This window comes from Hyla sarda, unplaced genomic scaffold, assembly GCF_029499605.1.
Source record: "Hyla sarda isolate aHylSar1 unplaced genomic scaffold, aHylSar1.hap1 scaffold_396, whole genome shotgun sequence".
In the NCBI taxonomy this organism is placed as follows: domain Eukaryota; kingdom Metazoa; phylum Chordata; class Amphibia; order Anura; family Hylidae; genus Hyla; species Hyla sarda.
In genome coordinates, this window is record NW_026610413.1 from 126,017 (window position 1) to 142,956 (window position 16,940).

The window sequence follows — 16,940 nt, forward strand, 5'->3', positions numbered from 1 at the left end:
CATTATATAGAGGTCAGTGTACAATACACAGGTCACTATATACAGTTCATTATACACAGGTCACTATATACAGGTCATTATATACAGGTCACTATATACAGGTCACTATACACAGGTCACTATACACAGGTCACTATACACAGGTCACTATACACAGGTCACCATACACAGGTCACCATACACAGGTCATTATACACAGGTCATTATATAGAGGTCACTACAATACACAGGTCACTATACACAGGTCATTATACACAGGTCACTATATACAGGTCATTATATAGAGGTCAGTGTACAATACACAGGTCACTATACACAGGTCTCTATATGCAGGTCACTATATACAGGTCACTATATACAGGTCATTATACACAGGTCACTATATAGAGGTCACTGTACAATACACAGGTCACTATATACAAGTCATTATACACAGGTCACTATATACAGGCACTATATACAGGTCATTATACACAGGTCACTATATAGAGGTCACTGTACAATACACAGGTCACTATATACAGGTCATTATACACAGGTCACTATATAGAGGTCACTGTACAATACACTGGTCTCTATACACAGGTCTCTGTACAATACACAGGTCACTATATACAGGTCACTATATACAGGTCACTATATGCAGGTCATTATATACAGGTCACTATATACAGGTTATTATATACAGGTCACTATATAGAGGCACTTATATACAGGTGACTGTACAATACACAGGTCACTATATACAGGTCACAGTACAATACGCATGTCATTATATACAGGTCACTATACAATACACAGGACACTATACACAGGTCACTAAATACAGGTCATTATATACAGGTCACTATACAATACACAGGTCACTATATACAGGTCACTGTACAATACACAGGTCACTATATACAGGTCACTGTACAATACACAGGTCACTATATGCAGGTCACTGTACAATACACAGGTCACTATATGCAGGTCACTGTACAATACACAGGTCACTATATAGAGGTCAATTTACAATACACAGATCACTTTATGCAGGTCACTCTACAATACACAGGTCACTATACGCAGGTCACTGTACAATACACAGGTCACTATATACAGGTCACTGTACAATACACAGGTCACTTTATGCAGGTCACTGTACAATACACAGGTCACTATATACAGGTCACTGTACAATACACAGGTCACTATATAGAGGTCACTCTACAATACACAGGTCACTATATACAGGTCACTGTACAATACACAGGTCACTTTATGCAGGTCACTGTACAATACACAGGTCACTATATACAGGTCACTGTACAATATACAGGTCACTATATAGAGGTCACTCTACAATACACAGGTCACTATATACAGGTCACTGTACAATACACAGGTCACTATATGCAGGTCACTGTACAATACACAGGTCACTATATACAGGTCACTGTACAATACACAGGTCACTATATACAGGTCACTGTACAATACACAGGTCACTATATGCAGGTCACTCTACAATACACAGGTCACTATATAGAGGTCACTTTACAATACACAGGTCACTATATAGAGGTCACTCTACAATACACAGGTCACTATACACAGGTCATTATACAAGACACAGGTCACTATATACAGGTCACTCTACAATACACAGGTCACTATATGCAGGTCACTCTACAATACACAGGTCACTATATGCAGGTCATTATACAAGACACAGGTCACTATATAGAGGTCACTCTACAATACACAGGTCACACTATACACAGGTCATTATACAAGACACAGGTCACTATATACAGGTCACACTATATGCAGGTCACTCTACAATAGACAGGTCACTATATACAGGTCACACTATATGCAGGTCACGCTACAATACACAGGTCACTATATGCAGGTCACACTATATACAGGTCACTATACAATACACAGGTCACTATATACAGGTCACTGTACAATACACAGGTCACTATATACAGGTCACTATATGCAGGTCAATGTACAATCACAGGTCACTATATACAGGTCACTGTACAATATACAGGTCACTCTACAATACACAGGTCACTATATGCAGGTCACTCTACAATACACAGGTCACTATATAGAGGTCAATTTACAATACACAGATCACTATATTCAGGTCACTTTACAATACACAGGTCACTATATTCAGGTCACTCTACAATACACAGGTCACTATATAGAGGTCACTGTACAATACACAGATCACTATATTCAGGTCACTCTACAATACACAGGTCACTATATAGAGGTCACTGTACAATACACAGGTCACTATATGCAGGTCACTCTACAATACACAGGTCACTATATGCAGGTCACTCTACAATACACAGGTCACACTATACACAGGTCATTATACAAGACACAGGTCACTATATGCAGGTCACTCTACAATACACAGGTCACTATATAGAGGTCACTGTACAAGACACAGGTCACTATATACAGGTCACTCTACAATACACAGGTCACTATATACAGTTCACTGTACAATACACAGGTCACTATATACAGGTCACTCTACAATACACAGGTCACTATATACAGGTCACTGTACAATACACAGGTCACTATATGCAGGTCACTGTACAATACACAGGTCACTATATGCAGGTCACTGTACAATACACAGGTCACTATATACAGGTCACTGTACAATACACAGGTCACTATATAGAGGTCACTCTACAATACACAGGTCACTATATACAGGTCACTGTACAATACACAGGTCACTATATGCAGGTCACTGTACAATACACAGGTCACTATATAGAGGTCACTGTACAATACACAGGTCACTATATACAGGTCACTGTACAATACACAGGTCACTATATGCAGGTCACTCTACAATACACAGGTCACTATATAGAGGTCACTCTACAATACACAGGTCACTATATACAGGTCACTGTACAATACACAGGTCACTATATGCAGGTCACTGTACAATACACAGGTCACTATATAGAGGTCACTCTACAATACACAGGTCAATATATAGAGGTCACTTTACAATACACAGGTCACTATATGCAGGTCACTCTACAATACACAGGTCACTATATACAGGTCACTGTACAATACACAGGTCACTATATGCAGGTCACTGTACAATACACAGGTCACTATATGCAGGTCATTATACAAGACACAGGTCACTATATAGAGGTCACTCTACAATACACAGGTCACTATATGCAGGTCACTCTACAATACACAGGTCACTATATGCAGGTCACTGTACAATACACAGGTCACTATATGCAGGTCACTCTACAATACACAGGTCACTATATGCAGGTCATTCTACAAGACACAGGTCACTATATAGAGGTCACTCTACAATACACAGGTCACTATATGCAGGTCACTCTACAATACACAGGTCACTATATGCAGGTCACTGTACAATACACAAGTCACTATATGCAGGTTACTCTACAATACACAGGTCACACTATACACAGGTCATTATACAAGACACAGGTCACTATATACAGGTCACACTATATACAGGTCACTGTACAATACACAGGTCACTATATGCAGGTCACTCTACAATACACAGGTCACTATACACAGGTCCATTATACAAGACACAGGTCACTATATACAGGTCACTCTACAATACACTAGTCACTATATACAGGTCACTGTACAATACACAGGTCACTATATACAGGTCACTGTACAATACACAGGTCACTATATACAGGTCACTGTACAATACACAGGTCACCATATGCAGGTCACTGTACAATACACAGGTCACTATATGCAGGTCACTCTACAATACACAGGTCACTATATAGAGGTCACTCTACAATACACAGGTCACACTATACACAGGTCATTATACAAGACACAGGTCACTATATACAGGTCACTATATGCAGGTCACTCTACAATAGACAGGTCACTATATGCAGGTCACTCTACAATACACAGGTCACACTATACACAGGTCACTATACAAGACACAGGTCACTATATACAGGTCACACTATATACAGGTCATTATACAATACACAGGTCACACTATACACAGGTCATTATACAAGACACAGGTCACTATATACAGGTCACACTATATACAGGTCATTATACAATACACAGGTCACACTATACACAGGTCATTATACAAGACACAGGTCACTATATACAGGTCACACTATATACAGGTCACACTATATACAGGTCATTATACAATACACAGGTCACACTATACACAGGTCATTATACAAGACACAGGTCACTATATACAGGTCACACTATACACAGGTCATTATACAAGACACAGGTCACTATATACAGGTCACACTATATGCAGGTCACTCTACAATAGACAGGTCACTATATGCAGGTCACTCTACAATACACAGGTCACTATACAAGACACAGGTCACTATATACAGGTCACACTATACACAGGTCATTATACAATACACAGGTCACACTATACACAGGTCATTATACAAGACACAGGTCACTATATACAGGTCACACTATATACAGGTCATTATACAATACACAGGTCACCAGAAATCCCGGGCCCCCACACAACACCGTCCCAGGGCCCCAGTTCTAACTATTTGCAGCGCTGCTTGGCTCCTCTTCTGGGATATATACGGTACTGGTCCCGCATTAGAGCTGATCTCTTATTCACAGTGTTTTGGCGCCATCTAGTGGCCGAGAACAGATAAGACATGATGAGGTTCCTCTGTCCCCTCCTCCCCTGGATCCTCCATCATTAATAATGGAGGATGATGGGGGTTATTGTACTGGGGACAGTGGTCACAAGAGCTGACACTCTAAATGTACAGCGGCCTCTCTGCTCTATGACAGACATTTATCAAGCGATTTAGTTACAATTGTTTTTACTAAAAATGTCGCACAAATGTTGCACCTGCGACTACGCGATTTTTCGTGCGACATTTTGACTGGAAAGCGAGAAAAGCAAGTTTCCGAAACGTAACTACGTAGTAATAATTTTAAAATGGACTACGGGTAGTCTGGTATTTATTAACGGCGACAGTCGCAACTGCGCAAAAAAAAAAAGGTTAAAAATTTACTAAATTTACTCAAACATGGAGCAGAAAAAGCTACAAACAAAGGAAAAATGTTCATATGACCGAAAATAATAGATAAATCATCAGCAAAACAGAAGAAAGGAAACAAATACTAACAAAGGAAAACATAACAATGATCAATACCCCCCTGTATGAGAATATATCTATTGTTCTCTGTTATCAGCCATGTCAGGAGAGGAGAGGTGACTGTAGGACAGGTGAATATATCTATTGTTCTCTGTTATCAGCCATGTCAGGAGAGGAGAGGTGACTGTAGGACAGGTGAATATATCTATTGTTCTCTGTTATCAGCCATGTCAGGAGAGGAGAGGTGACTGTAGGACAGGTGAATATATCTATTGTTCTCTGTTATCAGCCATGTCAGGAGAGGAGAGGTGACTGTAGGACAGGTGAATATATCTATTGTTCTCTGTTATCAGCCATGTCAGGAGGGGAGAGGTGACTGTAGGACAGGTGAATATATCTATTGTTCTCTGTTATCAGCCATGTCAGGAGGGGAGAGGTGACTGTAGGACAGGTGAATATATCTATTGTTCTCTGTTATCAGCCATGTCAGGAGAGGAGAGGTGACTGTAGGACAGGTGAATATATCTATTGTTCTCTGTTATCAGCCATGTCAGGAGAGGAGAGGTGACTGTAGGACAGGTGAATATATCTATTGTTCTCTGTTATCAGCCATGTCAGGAGGGGAGAGGTGACTGTAGGACAGGTGAATATATCTATTGTTCTCTGTTATCAGCCATGTCAGGAGGGGAGAGGTGACTGTAGGACAGGTGAATATATCTATTGTTCTCTGTTATCAGCCATGTCAGGAGGGGAGAGGTGACTGTAGGACAGGTGAATATATCTATTGTTCTCTGTTATCAGCCATGTCAGGAGAGGAGAGGTGACTGTAGGACAGGTGAATATATCTATTGTTCTCTGTTATCAGCCATGTCAGGAGGGGAGAGGTGACTGTAGGACAGGTGAATATATCTATTGTTCTCTGTTATCAGCCATGTCAGGAGAGGAGAGGTGACTGTAGGACAGGTGAATATATCTATTGTTCTCTGTTATCAGCCATGTCAGGAGAGGAGAGGTGACTGTAGGACAGGTGAATATATCTATTGTTCTCTGTTATCAGCCATGTCAGGAGGGGAGAGGTGACTGTAGGACAGGTGAATATATCTATTGTTCTCTGTTATCAGCCATGTCAGGAGAGGAGAGGTGACTGTAGGACAGGTGAATATATCTATTGTTCTCTGTTATCAGCCATGTCAGGAGGGGAGAGGTGACTGTAGGACAGGTGAATATATCTATTGTTCTCTGTTATCAGCCATGTCAGGAGAGGAGAGGTGACTGTAGGACAGGTGAATATATCTATTGTTCTCTGTTATCAGTCATGTCAGGAGAGGAGAGAGGTGACTGTAGGACAGGTGAATATATCTATTGTTCTCTGTTATCAGCCATGTCAGGAGGGGAGAGGTGACTATAGGACAGGTGAATTTAATCTATTGTTCTCTGTTATCAGCCATGTCAGGAGGGGAGAGGTGACTGTAGGACAGGTGAATATATCTATTGTTCTCTGTTATCAGCCATGTCAGGAGAGGAGAGGTGACTGTAGGACAGGTGAATATATCTATTGTTCTCTGTTATCAGCCATGTCAGGAGAGGAGAGGTGACTGTAGGACAGGTGAATATATCTATTGTTCTCTGTTATCAGCCATGTCAGGAGGGGAGAGGTGACTGTAGGACAGGTGAATATATCTATTGTTCTCTGTTATCAGCCATGTCAGGAGAGGAGAGGTGACTGTAGGACAGGTGAATATATCTATTGTTCTCTGTTATCAGCCATGTCAGGAGGGGAGAGGTGACTGTAGGACAGGTGAATATATCTATTGTTCTCTGTTATCAGCCATGTCAGGAGAGAAGAGGTGACTGTAGGACAGGTGAATATATCTATTGTTCTCTGTTATCAGTCATGTCAGGAGAGGAGAGAGGTGACTGTAGGACAGGTGAATATATCTATTGTTCTCTGTTATCAGCCATGTTAGGAGGGGAGAGGTGACTGTAGGACAGGTGAATATAATCTATTGTTCTCTGTTATCAGTCATGTCAGGAGGGGAGAGGTGACTGTAGGACAGGTGAATATATCTATTGTTCTGTTATCAGCCATGTCAGGAGGAGAGAGGTGACTGTAGGACAGGTGAATATAATCTATTGTTCTCTGTTATCAGCCATGTCAGGAGAGGAGAGGTGACTGTAGGACAGGTGAATATATCTATTGTTCTCTGTTATCAGCCATGTCAGGAGAGGAGAGGTGACTGTAGGACAGGTGAATATATCTATTGTTCTATGTTATCAGCCATGTCAGGAGAGGAGAGGTGACTGTAGGACAGGTGAATATATCAATTGTTCTCTGTTATCAGCCATGTCAGGAGGGGAGAGGTGACTGTAGGACAGGTGAATATAATCTATTGTTCTCTGTTATCAGCCATGTCAGGAGAGGAGAGGTGACTGTAGGACAGGTGAATATATCTATTGTTCTCTGTTATCAGCCATGTCAGGAGAGGAGAGGTGACTGTAGGACAGGTGAATATATCTATTGTTCTATGTTATCAGCCATGTCAGGAGAGGAGAGGTGACTGTAGGACAGGTGAATATATCAATTGTTCTCTGTTATCAGCCATGTCAGGAGGGCAGAGGTGACTGTAGGACAGGTGAATATATCAATTGTTCTCTGTTATCAGCCATGTCAGGAGGGGAGAGGTGACTGTAGGACAGGTGAATATATCTATTGTTCTCTGTTATCAGCCATGTCAGGAGAGGAGAGGTGACTGTAGGACAGGTGAATATATCTATTGTTCTCTGTTATCAGCCATGTCAGGAGAGGAGAGGTGACTGTAGGACAGGTGAATATATCTATTGTTCTCTGTTATCAGCCATGTCAGGAGAGGAGAGGTGACTGTAGGACAGGTGAATATAATCTATTGTTCTCTGTTATCAGCCATGTCAGGAGGGGAGAGGTGACTGTAGGACAGGTGAATATATCTATTGTTCTCTGTTATCAGCCATGTCAGGAGGGGAGAAGTGACTGTAGGACAGGTGAATATATCTATTGTTCTCTGTTATCAGCCATGTCAGGAGGGGAGAAGTGACTGTAGGACAGGTGAATATATCTATTGTTCTCTGTTATCAGCCATGTCAGGAGGGGAGAGGTGACTGTAGGACAGGTGAATATATCTATTGTTCTCTGTTATCAGCCATGTCAGGAGAGGAGAGGTGACTGTAGGACAGGTGAATATATCTATTGTTCTATGTTATCAGCCATGTCAGGAGAGGAGAGGTGACTGTAGGACAGGTGAATATATCAATTGTTCTCTGTTATCAGCCATGTCAGGAGAGGAGAGGTGACTGTAGGACAGGTGAATATATCAATTGTTCTCTGTTATCAGCCATGTCAGGAGGGCAGAGGTGACTGTAGGACAGGTGAATATATCAATTGTTCTCTGTTATCAGCCATGTCAGGAGGGGAGAGGTGACTGTAGGACAGGTGAATATATCTATTGTTCTCTGTTATCAGCCATGTCAGGAGGAGAGGTGACTGTAGGACAGGTGAATATATCAATTGTTCTCTGTTATCAGCCATGTCAGGAGAGGAGAGGTGACTGTAGGACAGGTGAATATAATCTATTGTTCTCTGTTATCAGCCATGTCAGGAGGGGAGAGGTGACTGTAGGACAGGTGAATATATCAATTGTTCTCTGTTATCAGCCATGTCAGGAGAGGAGAGGTGACTGTAGGACAGGTGAATATATCTATTGTTCTCTGTTATCAGCCATGTCAGGAGAGGAGAGGTGACTGTAGGACAGGTGAATATATCAATTGTTCTCTGTTATCAGCCATGTCAGGAGGGGAGAGGTGACTGTAGGACAGGTGAATATATCTATTGTTCTCTGTTATCTGCCGTGTCAGGAGAGGTGACTGTATGACAGGTGAATATATATATTGTTCTCTGTTATCAGCCATGTCAGGGGGGGAGAGGAGACTGTAGGACAGGTGAATATAATCTATTGTTCTCTGTTATCAGCCATGTCAGGAGGGGAGAGGTGACTGTAGGACAGGTGAATATATCAATTGTTCTCTGTTATCAGCCATGTCAGGAGAGGAGAGGTGACTGTAGGACAGGTGAATATAATCTATTGTTCTCTGTTATCAGCCATGTCAGGAGGGGAGAAGTGACTGTAGGACAGGTGAATATATCTATTGTTCTCTGTTATCAGCCATGTCAGGAGGGGAGAGGTGACTGTAGGACAGGTGAATATATCTATTGTTCTCTGTTATCAGCCATATCAGGAGGGGAGAGGTGACTGTAGTACAGGTGAATATATCTATTGTTCTCTGTTATCAGCCATGTCAGGAGGGGAGAGGTGACTGTAGGACAGGTGAATATATCTATTGTTCTCTGTTATCAGCCATGTCAGGAGAGGAGAGGTGACTGTAGTTCAGGTGAATATATCTATTGTTCTCTGTTATCAGCCATGTTAGGAGGAGAGGTGACTGTAGGACAGGTGAATATATCAATTGTTCTCTGTTATCAGCCATGTCAGGAGAGGAGAGGTGACTGTAGGACAGGTGAATATAATCTATTGTTCTCTGTTATCAGCCATGTCAGGAGGGGAGAGGTGACTGTAGGACAGGTGAATATATATATTGTTCTCTGTTATCAGCCATGTCAGGAGGGGAGAGAGGTGACTGTAGGACAGGTGAATATAATCTATTGTTCTCTGTTATCAGCCATGTCAGGAGAGGAGAGGTGACTGTAGGACAGGTGTATACAATCTATTGTTCTCTGTTATCAGCCATGTCAGGAGGGGAGAGGTGACTGTAGGACAGGTGAATATATCTATTGTTCTCTGTTATCAGCCATGTCAGGAGGGGAGAGGTGACTGTAGGACAGGTGAATATATCTATTGTTCTATGTTATCAGCCATGTCAGGAGAGGAGAGGTGACTGTAGGACAGGTGAATATATCAATTGTTCTCTGTTATCAGCCATGTCAGGAGAGGAGAGGTGACTGTAGGACAGGTGAATATATCAATTGTTCTCTGTTATCAGCCATGTCAGGAGAGGAGAAGTGACTGTAGGACAGGTGAATATAATCTATTGTTCTCTGTTATCAGCCATGTCAGGAGGGGAGAAGTGACTGTAGGACAGGTGAATATATCTATTGTTCTCTGTTATCAGCCATGTCAGGAGGGGAGAGGTGACTGTAGGACAGGTGAATATATCTATTGTTCTCTGTTATCAGCCATATCAGGAGGGGAGAGGTGACTGTAGTACAGGTGAATATAATCTATTGTTCTCTGTTATCAGCCATGTCAGGAGAGGAGAGGTGACTGTAGGACAGGTGAATATATCTATTGTTCTCTGTTATCAGCCATGTCAGGAGGAGAGAGGTGACTGTAGGACAGGTGAATATATCTATTGTTCTCTGTTATCAGCCATGTCAGGAGGGGAGAGGTGACTGTAGGACAGGTGAATATATCTATTGTTCTCTGTTATCAGCCATGTCAGGAGGGGAGAGGTGACTGTAGGACAGGTGAATATATCTATTGTTCTATGTTATCAGCCATGTCAGGAGAGGAGAGGTGACTGTAGGACAGGTGAATATATCAATTGTTCTCTGTTATCAGCCATGTCAGGAGAGGAGAGGTGACTGTAGGACAGGTGAATATATCAATTGTTCTCTGTTATCAGCCATGTCAGGAGGGCAGAGGTGACTGTAGGACAGGTGAATATATCAATTGTTCTCTGTTATCAGCCATGTCAGGAGGGGAGAGGTGACTGTAGGACAGGTGAATATATCAATTGTTCTCTGTTATTAGCCATGTCAGGAGAGGAGAGGTGACTGTAGGACAGGTGAATATATCAATTGTTCTCTGTTATCAGCCATGTCAGGAGGGGAGAGGTGACTGTAGGACAGGTGAATATATCTATTGTTCTCTGTTATCAGCCATGTCAGGAGGAGAGGTGACTGTAGGACAGGTGAATATATCAATTGTTCTCTGTTATCAGCTGTGTCAGGAGGGGAGAGGTGACTGTAGGACAGGTGAATATATCTATTGTTCTCTGTTATCAGCCATGTCAGGAGAGGAGAGGTGACTGTAGGACAGGTGAATATATCAATTGTTCTCTGTTATCAGCCATGTCAGGAGAGGAGAGGTGACTGTAGGACAGGTGAATATATCAATTGTTCTCTGTTATCAGCCATGTCAGGAGGGGAGAGAGGTGACTGTAGGACAGGTGAATATATCTATTGTTCTCTGTTATCAGCCATGTCAGGAGGGGAGAAGTGACTGTAGGACAGGTGAATATAATCTATTGTTCTCTGTTATCAGCCATGTCAGGAGGGGAGAAGTGACTGTAGGACAGGTGAATATATCTGTTGTTCTCTGTTATCAGCCATGTCAGGAGGGGAGAGGTGACTGTAGGACAGGTGAATATATCTATTGTTCTCTGTTATCAGCCATGTCAGGAGAGGAGAGGTGACTGTAGGACAGGTGAATATATCTATTGTTCTATGTTATCAGCCATGTCAGGAGAGGAGAGGTGACTGTAGGACAGGTGAATATATCAATTGTTCTCTGTTATCAGCCATGTCAGGAGAGGAGAGGTGACTGTAGGACAGGTGAATATATCAATTGTTCTCTGTTATCAGCCATGTCAGGAGGGCAGAGGTGACTGTAGGACAGGTGAATATATCAATTGTTCTCTGTTATCAGCCATGTCAGGAGGGGAGAGGTGACTGTAGGACAGGTGAATATATCAATTGTTCTCTGTTATCAGCCATGTCAGGAGAGGAGAGGTGACTGTAGGACAGGTGAATATATCAATTGTTCTCTGTTATCAGCCATGTCAGGAGGGGAGAGGTGACTGTAGGACAGGTGAATATATCTATTGCTCTCTGTTATCTGCCATGTCAGGAGGAGAGGTGACTGTAGGACAGGTGAATATATCAATTGTTCTCTGTTATCAGCCATGTCAGGAGGGGAGAGGTGACTGTAGGACAGGTGAATATATCTATTGTTCTCTGTTATCAGCCATGTCAGGAGAGGAGAGGTGACTGTAGGACAGGTGAATATATCAATTGTTCTCTGTTATCAGCCATGTCAGGAGAGGAGAGGTGACTGTAGGACAGGTGAATATAATCTATTGTTCTCTGTTATCAGCCATGTCAGGAGGGGAGAGAGGTGACTGTAGGACAGGTGGATATAATCTATTGTTCTCTGTTATCAGCCATGTCAGGAGGGGAGAGGTGACTGTAGGACAGGTGAATATATCAATTGTTCTCTGTTATCAGCCATGTCAGGAGGGGAGAGGTGACTGTAGGACAGGTGAATATATCAATTGTTCTCTGTTATCAGCCATGTCAGGAGGGGAGAGGTGACTGTAGGACAGGTGAATATATCTATTGTTCTCTGTTATCAGCCATGTCAGGAGGGGAGAGGTGACTGTAGGACAGGTGAATATATCTATTGTTCTCTGTTATCAGCCATGTCAGGAGGGGAGAGGTGACTGTAGGACAGGTGAATATATCTATTGTTCTCTGTTATCAGCCATGTCAGGAGAGGAGAGGTGACTGTAGGACAGGTGAATATATCTATTGTTCTCTGTTATCAGTCATGTCAGGAGGGGAGAGGTGACTGTAGGACAGGTGAATACAATCTATTGTTCTCTGTTATCAGCCATGTCAGGAGGGGAGAGGTGACTGTAGGACAGGTGTATCTGCTGGGTTGAGTGACGTGAAGTGCTGGTACCCTCCTCATGTTGGGGGGCGCTCCTCTTTCCCCTGTCTATAGGGTGATTACCCTTTGACCCTTACAAACCTTTGTTGGTGACCTCCCAGGAGATCTCGAAGAGTAGCAGGTCCTCTATGGGGAGCTCTTCTTCCTCCCAGTGCGGGAGACCATTGAGGGAGTTGACGGAGAGGGACCTGCTGAGCGGCATGATGGCGTCCTGAGGAGCGGCGCAGTGCGGAGCAGCCGGTGTTGGGTTTCTGGTCTCTAAGACATAAGAGGAGAAGCCCCTTCCTGGATAATCCGGGGCTTACAGCTGACACCGCGCATTACACAGGGACGGATCCCACCGCAAGCTGATCAGAGGTCGCTGGACAGTCATTGCGCCCAATCCATCCCTGGACAGCGGCCAAGTACACAAACCTTGAATTGTATGAACCCTATGATCAATAACCGACTGAAGAGCTGACAATCATCAACCAGGAACCCGCTGCAACTGTGCCAAACCCTCACCGGAGGAGCCTGTTATTGTTATGATTTGGATTTCATGGGGTCACGACCTCTTGCTCATTCACACTCAATGCAGATGCAGCGACGGTGCTAAAGAAACGCGTCCAATAAACGTGTCCACACCTGGTGATATCGCTGTGTCCAAGAGGGGTCCCCGGAACCTAGAAGTGGAGTCTATACCCTTCAAATACAACACAAAGTTGTGTGCAGCCCAAAACAAGGTACACGAGGATAAATTCTAACACTTAAACCCCCCAAAAATAGTGTAAAAATATGAAGACCAAACAAAACCAAGATTTACAGTCATTAAACCCTCCAATCAATAGACGGGATATATATGGATATAATGGTCATAAAGGGGAGAGACCTCAAAGGTATAAAATGTTAATAAAAGAAAATGACAATAAATATTAATAAACAGAGCACAGGGCCCTGCGGCCATACAGTATAATAGATATATAGCAGAGCACAGGGCCCTGCGGCCGTACAGTATAATAGATATATAGCAGAGCACAGGGCCCTGCGGCCATACAGTATAATAGATATATAGCAGAGCACAGGGCCCTGCGGCCGTACAGTATAATAGATATATAGCAGAGCACAGGGCCCTGCGGCCATACAGTATAATGGATATATAGCAGAGCACAGGGCCCTGCGCCCGTACAATATAATAGATATATAGCAGAGCACAGGGCCCTGCGGCCGTACAGTATAATAGATATATAGCAGAGCACAGGGCCCTGCGGCCATACAGTATAATAGATATATAGCAGAGCACAGGGCCCTGCGGCCGTACAGTATAATAGATATATAGCAGAGCACAGGGCCCTGCTGCCATACAGTATAATGGATATATAGCAGAGCACAGGGCCCTGCGCCCGTACAGTATAATAGATATATAGCAGAGCACAGGGCCCTGCGGCCATACAGTATAAAAGATATATAGCAGAGCACAGGGCCCTGCGGCCGTACAGTATAAAAGATATATAGCAGAGCACAGGGCCCTGCGGCCGTACAGTATAATAGATATATAGCAGAGCATAGGGCCCTGCGGCCGTACAGTATAATAGATATATAGCAGAGCACAGGGCCCTGCGGCCGTACAGTATAATAGATATATAGCAGAGCACAGGGCACTGCGCCCGTACAGTATAATAGATATATAGCAGAGCACAGGGCCCTGCGGCCGTACAGTATAATAGATATATAGCAGAGCACAGGGCCCTGCGGCCGTACAGTATAATAGATATATAGCAGAGCACAGGGCCCTGCGGCCGTACAGTATAATAGATATATAGCAGAGCACAGGGCCCTGCGGCCGTACAGTATAATAGATATATAGCAGAGCACAGGGCCCTGCGGCCATACAGTATAATAGATATATAGCAGAGCACAGGGCCCTGCGGCCATACAGTATAATAGATATATAGCAGAGCACAGGGCCCTGCGGCCGTACAGTATAAGAGATATATAGCAGAGCACAGGGCCCTGTGGCCGTACAGTATAATAGATATATAGCAGAGCACAGGGCCCTGCGGCTGTACAGTATAATAGATATATAGCAGAGCACAGGGCCCTGCGGCCGTACAGTATAATAGATATATATATATATATAGCAGAGCACAGGGCACTGCGGCCGTACAGTATAATAGATATATAGCAGAGCACAGGGCCCTGCGGCTGTACAGTATAATAGATATATAGCAGAGCACATGGCCCTGCGGCCGTACAGTATAATAGATATATATATATAGCAGAGCACAGGGCCCTGCGGCTGTACAGTATAATAGATATATAGAAGAGCACAGGGCCCTGCGGCTGTACAGTATAATAGATATATAGCAGAGCACAGGGCCCTGCAGCTGTACAGTATAATAGATATATAGCAGAGCACAGGGCCCTGCGGCTGTACAGTATAATAGATATATAGCAGAGCACAGGGCCCTGCGGCTGTACAGTATAATAGATATATAGCAGAGCACAGGGCCCTGCGGCTGTACAGTATAATAGATATATAGCAGAGCACATGGCCCTGCGGCCGTACAGTATAATAGATAGATAGCAGAGCACAGGGCCCTGCGGCTGTACAGTATAATAGATATATAGCAGAGCACAGGGCCCTGCAGCTGTACAGTATAATAGATATATAGCAGAGCACAGGGCCCTGTGGCCAGACAGTATAATAGATATATAGAAGAGCACAGGGCCCTGCGGCCGTAAAGTATAATAGATATATATATATATATATATATATATATATATAGCAGAGCACAGGGCCCTGCGGCTGTACAGTATAATAGATATATAGCAGAGCACAGGGCCCTGCGGCGGTACAGTATAATAGATATATAGCAGAGCACATGGCCCTGCGGCCGTACAGTATAATAGATATATAGCAGAGCACAGGGCCCTGCGGCTGTACAGTATAATAGATATATAGAAGAGCACAGGGCCCTGCGGCTGTACAGTATAATAGATATATAGTAGAGCACATGGCCCTGTGGCCGGACAGTATAATAGATATATAGTAGAGCACAGGGCCCTGCGGCCGTACAGTATAATAGATATATAGCAGAGCACAGGGCCCTGCGGCTGTACAGTATAATAGATATATAGAAGAGCACAGGGCCCTGCAGCTGTACAGTATAATAGATATATAGCAGAGCACATGGCCCTGTGGCCGGACAGTATAATAGATATATAGTAGAGCACAGGGCCCTGCGGCCGTACAGTATAATAGATATATAGCAGAGCACAGGGCCCTGCGGCCGTACAGTATAATAGATATATAGAAGAGCACAGGGCCCTGCGGCCGTACAGTATAATAGATATATAGCAGAGCACAGGACCCTGCTGCTGTACAGTATAATAGATATATAGCAGAGTACAGGGCCCTGCGGCTGTACAGTATAATAGATATATAGCAGAGCACAGGGCCCTGCGGCTGTACAGTATAATAGATATATAGCAGAGCACAGGGCCCTGCGGCTGTACAGTATAATAGATATATAGCAGAGCACAGGGCCCTGCGGCCGTACAGTATAATAGATATATAGCAGAGTACAGGGCCCTGCGGCTGTACAGTATAATAGATATATAGCAGAGCACAGGGCCCTGCGGCTGTACAGTATAATAGATATATAGCGGAGCACAGGGCCCTGCGGCTGTACAGTATAATAGATATATAGCAGAGCACAGGGCCCTGCGGCTGTACAGTATAATAGATATATAGCAGAGCACAGGGCCCTGCGGCTGTACAGTATAATAGATATATAGCAGAGCACAGGGCCCTGCGGCCGTACAGTATAATAGATATATAGCAGAGCACAGGGCCCTGCGGCTGTACAGTATAATAGATATATAGCAGAGCACAGGGCCCTGCGGCTGTACAGTATAATAGATATATAGCAGAGTACAGGGCCCTGCGGCTGTACAGTATAATAGATATATAGCAGAGCACAGGGCCCTGCGGCCATACAGTATAGTATATATATAGCAGAGCACAGGGCCCTGCGGCTGTACAGTA

At 43.6% G+C, this 16,940-nt stretch overlaps 1 protein-coding gene across 1 annotated transcript in view; it reads right to left on the reverse strand.

Moving 5' to 3' along the window:
- Positions 1–13,130, reverse strand: part of LOC130332981 (glycogen [starch] synthase, liver-like) — a 115,498-nt gene extending 102,368 nt beyond the window's left edge. The window contains exon 1 of the mRNA XM_056553828.1: positions 12,995–13,130. Coding sequence (XP_056409803.1) covers positions 12,995–13,115 — 121 coding nt within the window. The 5' untranslated portion in view covers positions 13,116–13,130. The remainder of the gene's footprint in view (positions 1–12,994) is intronic.
- Positions 13,131–16,940: the final 3,810 nt, after the last annotated feature.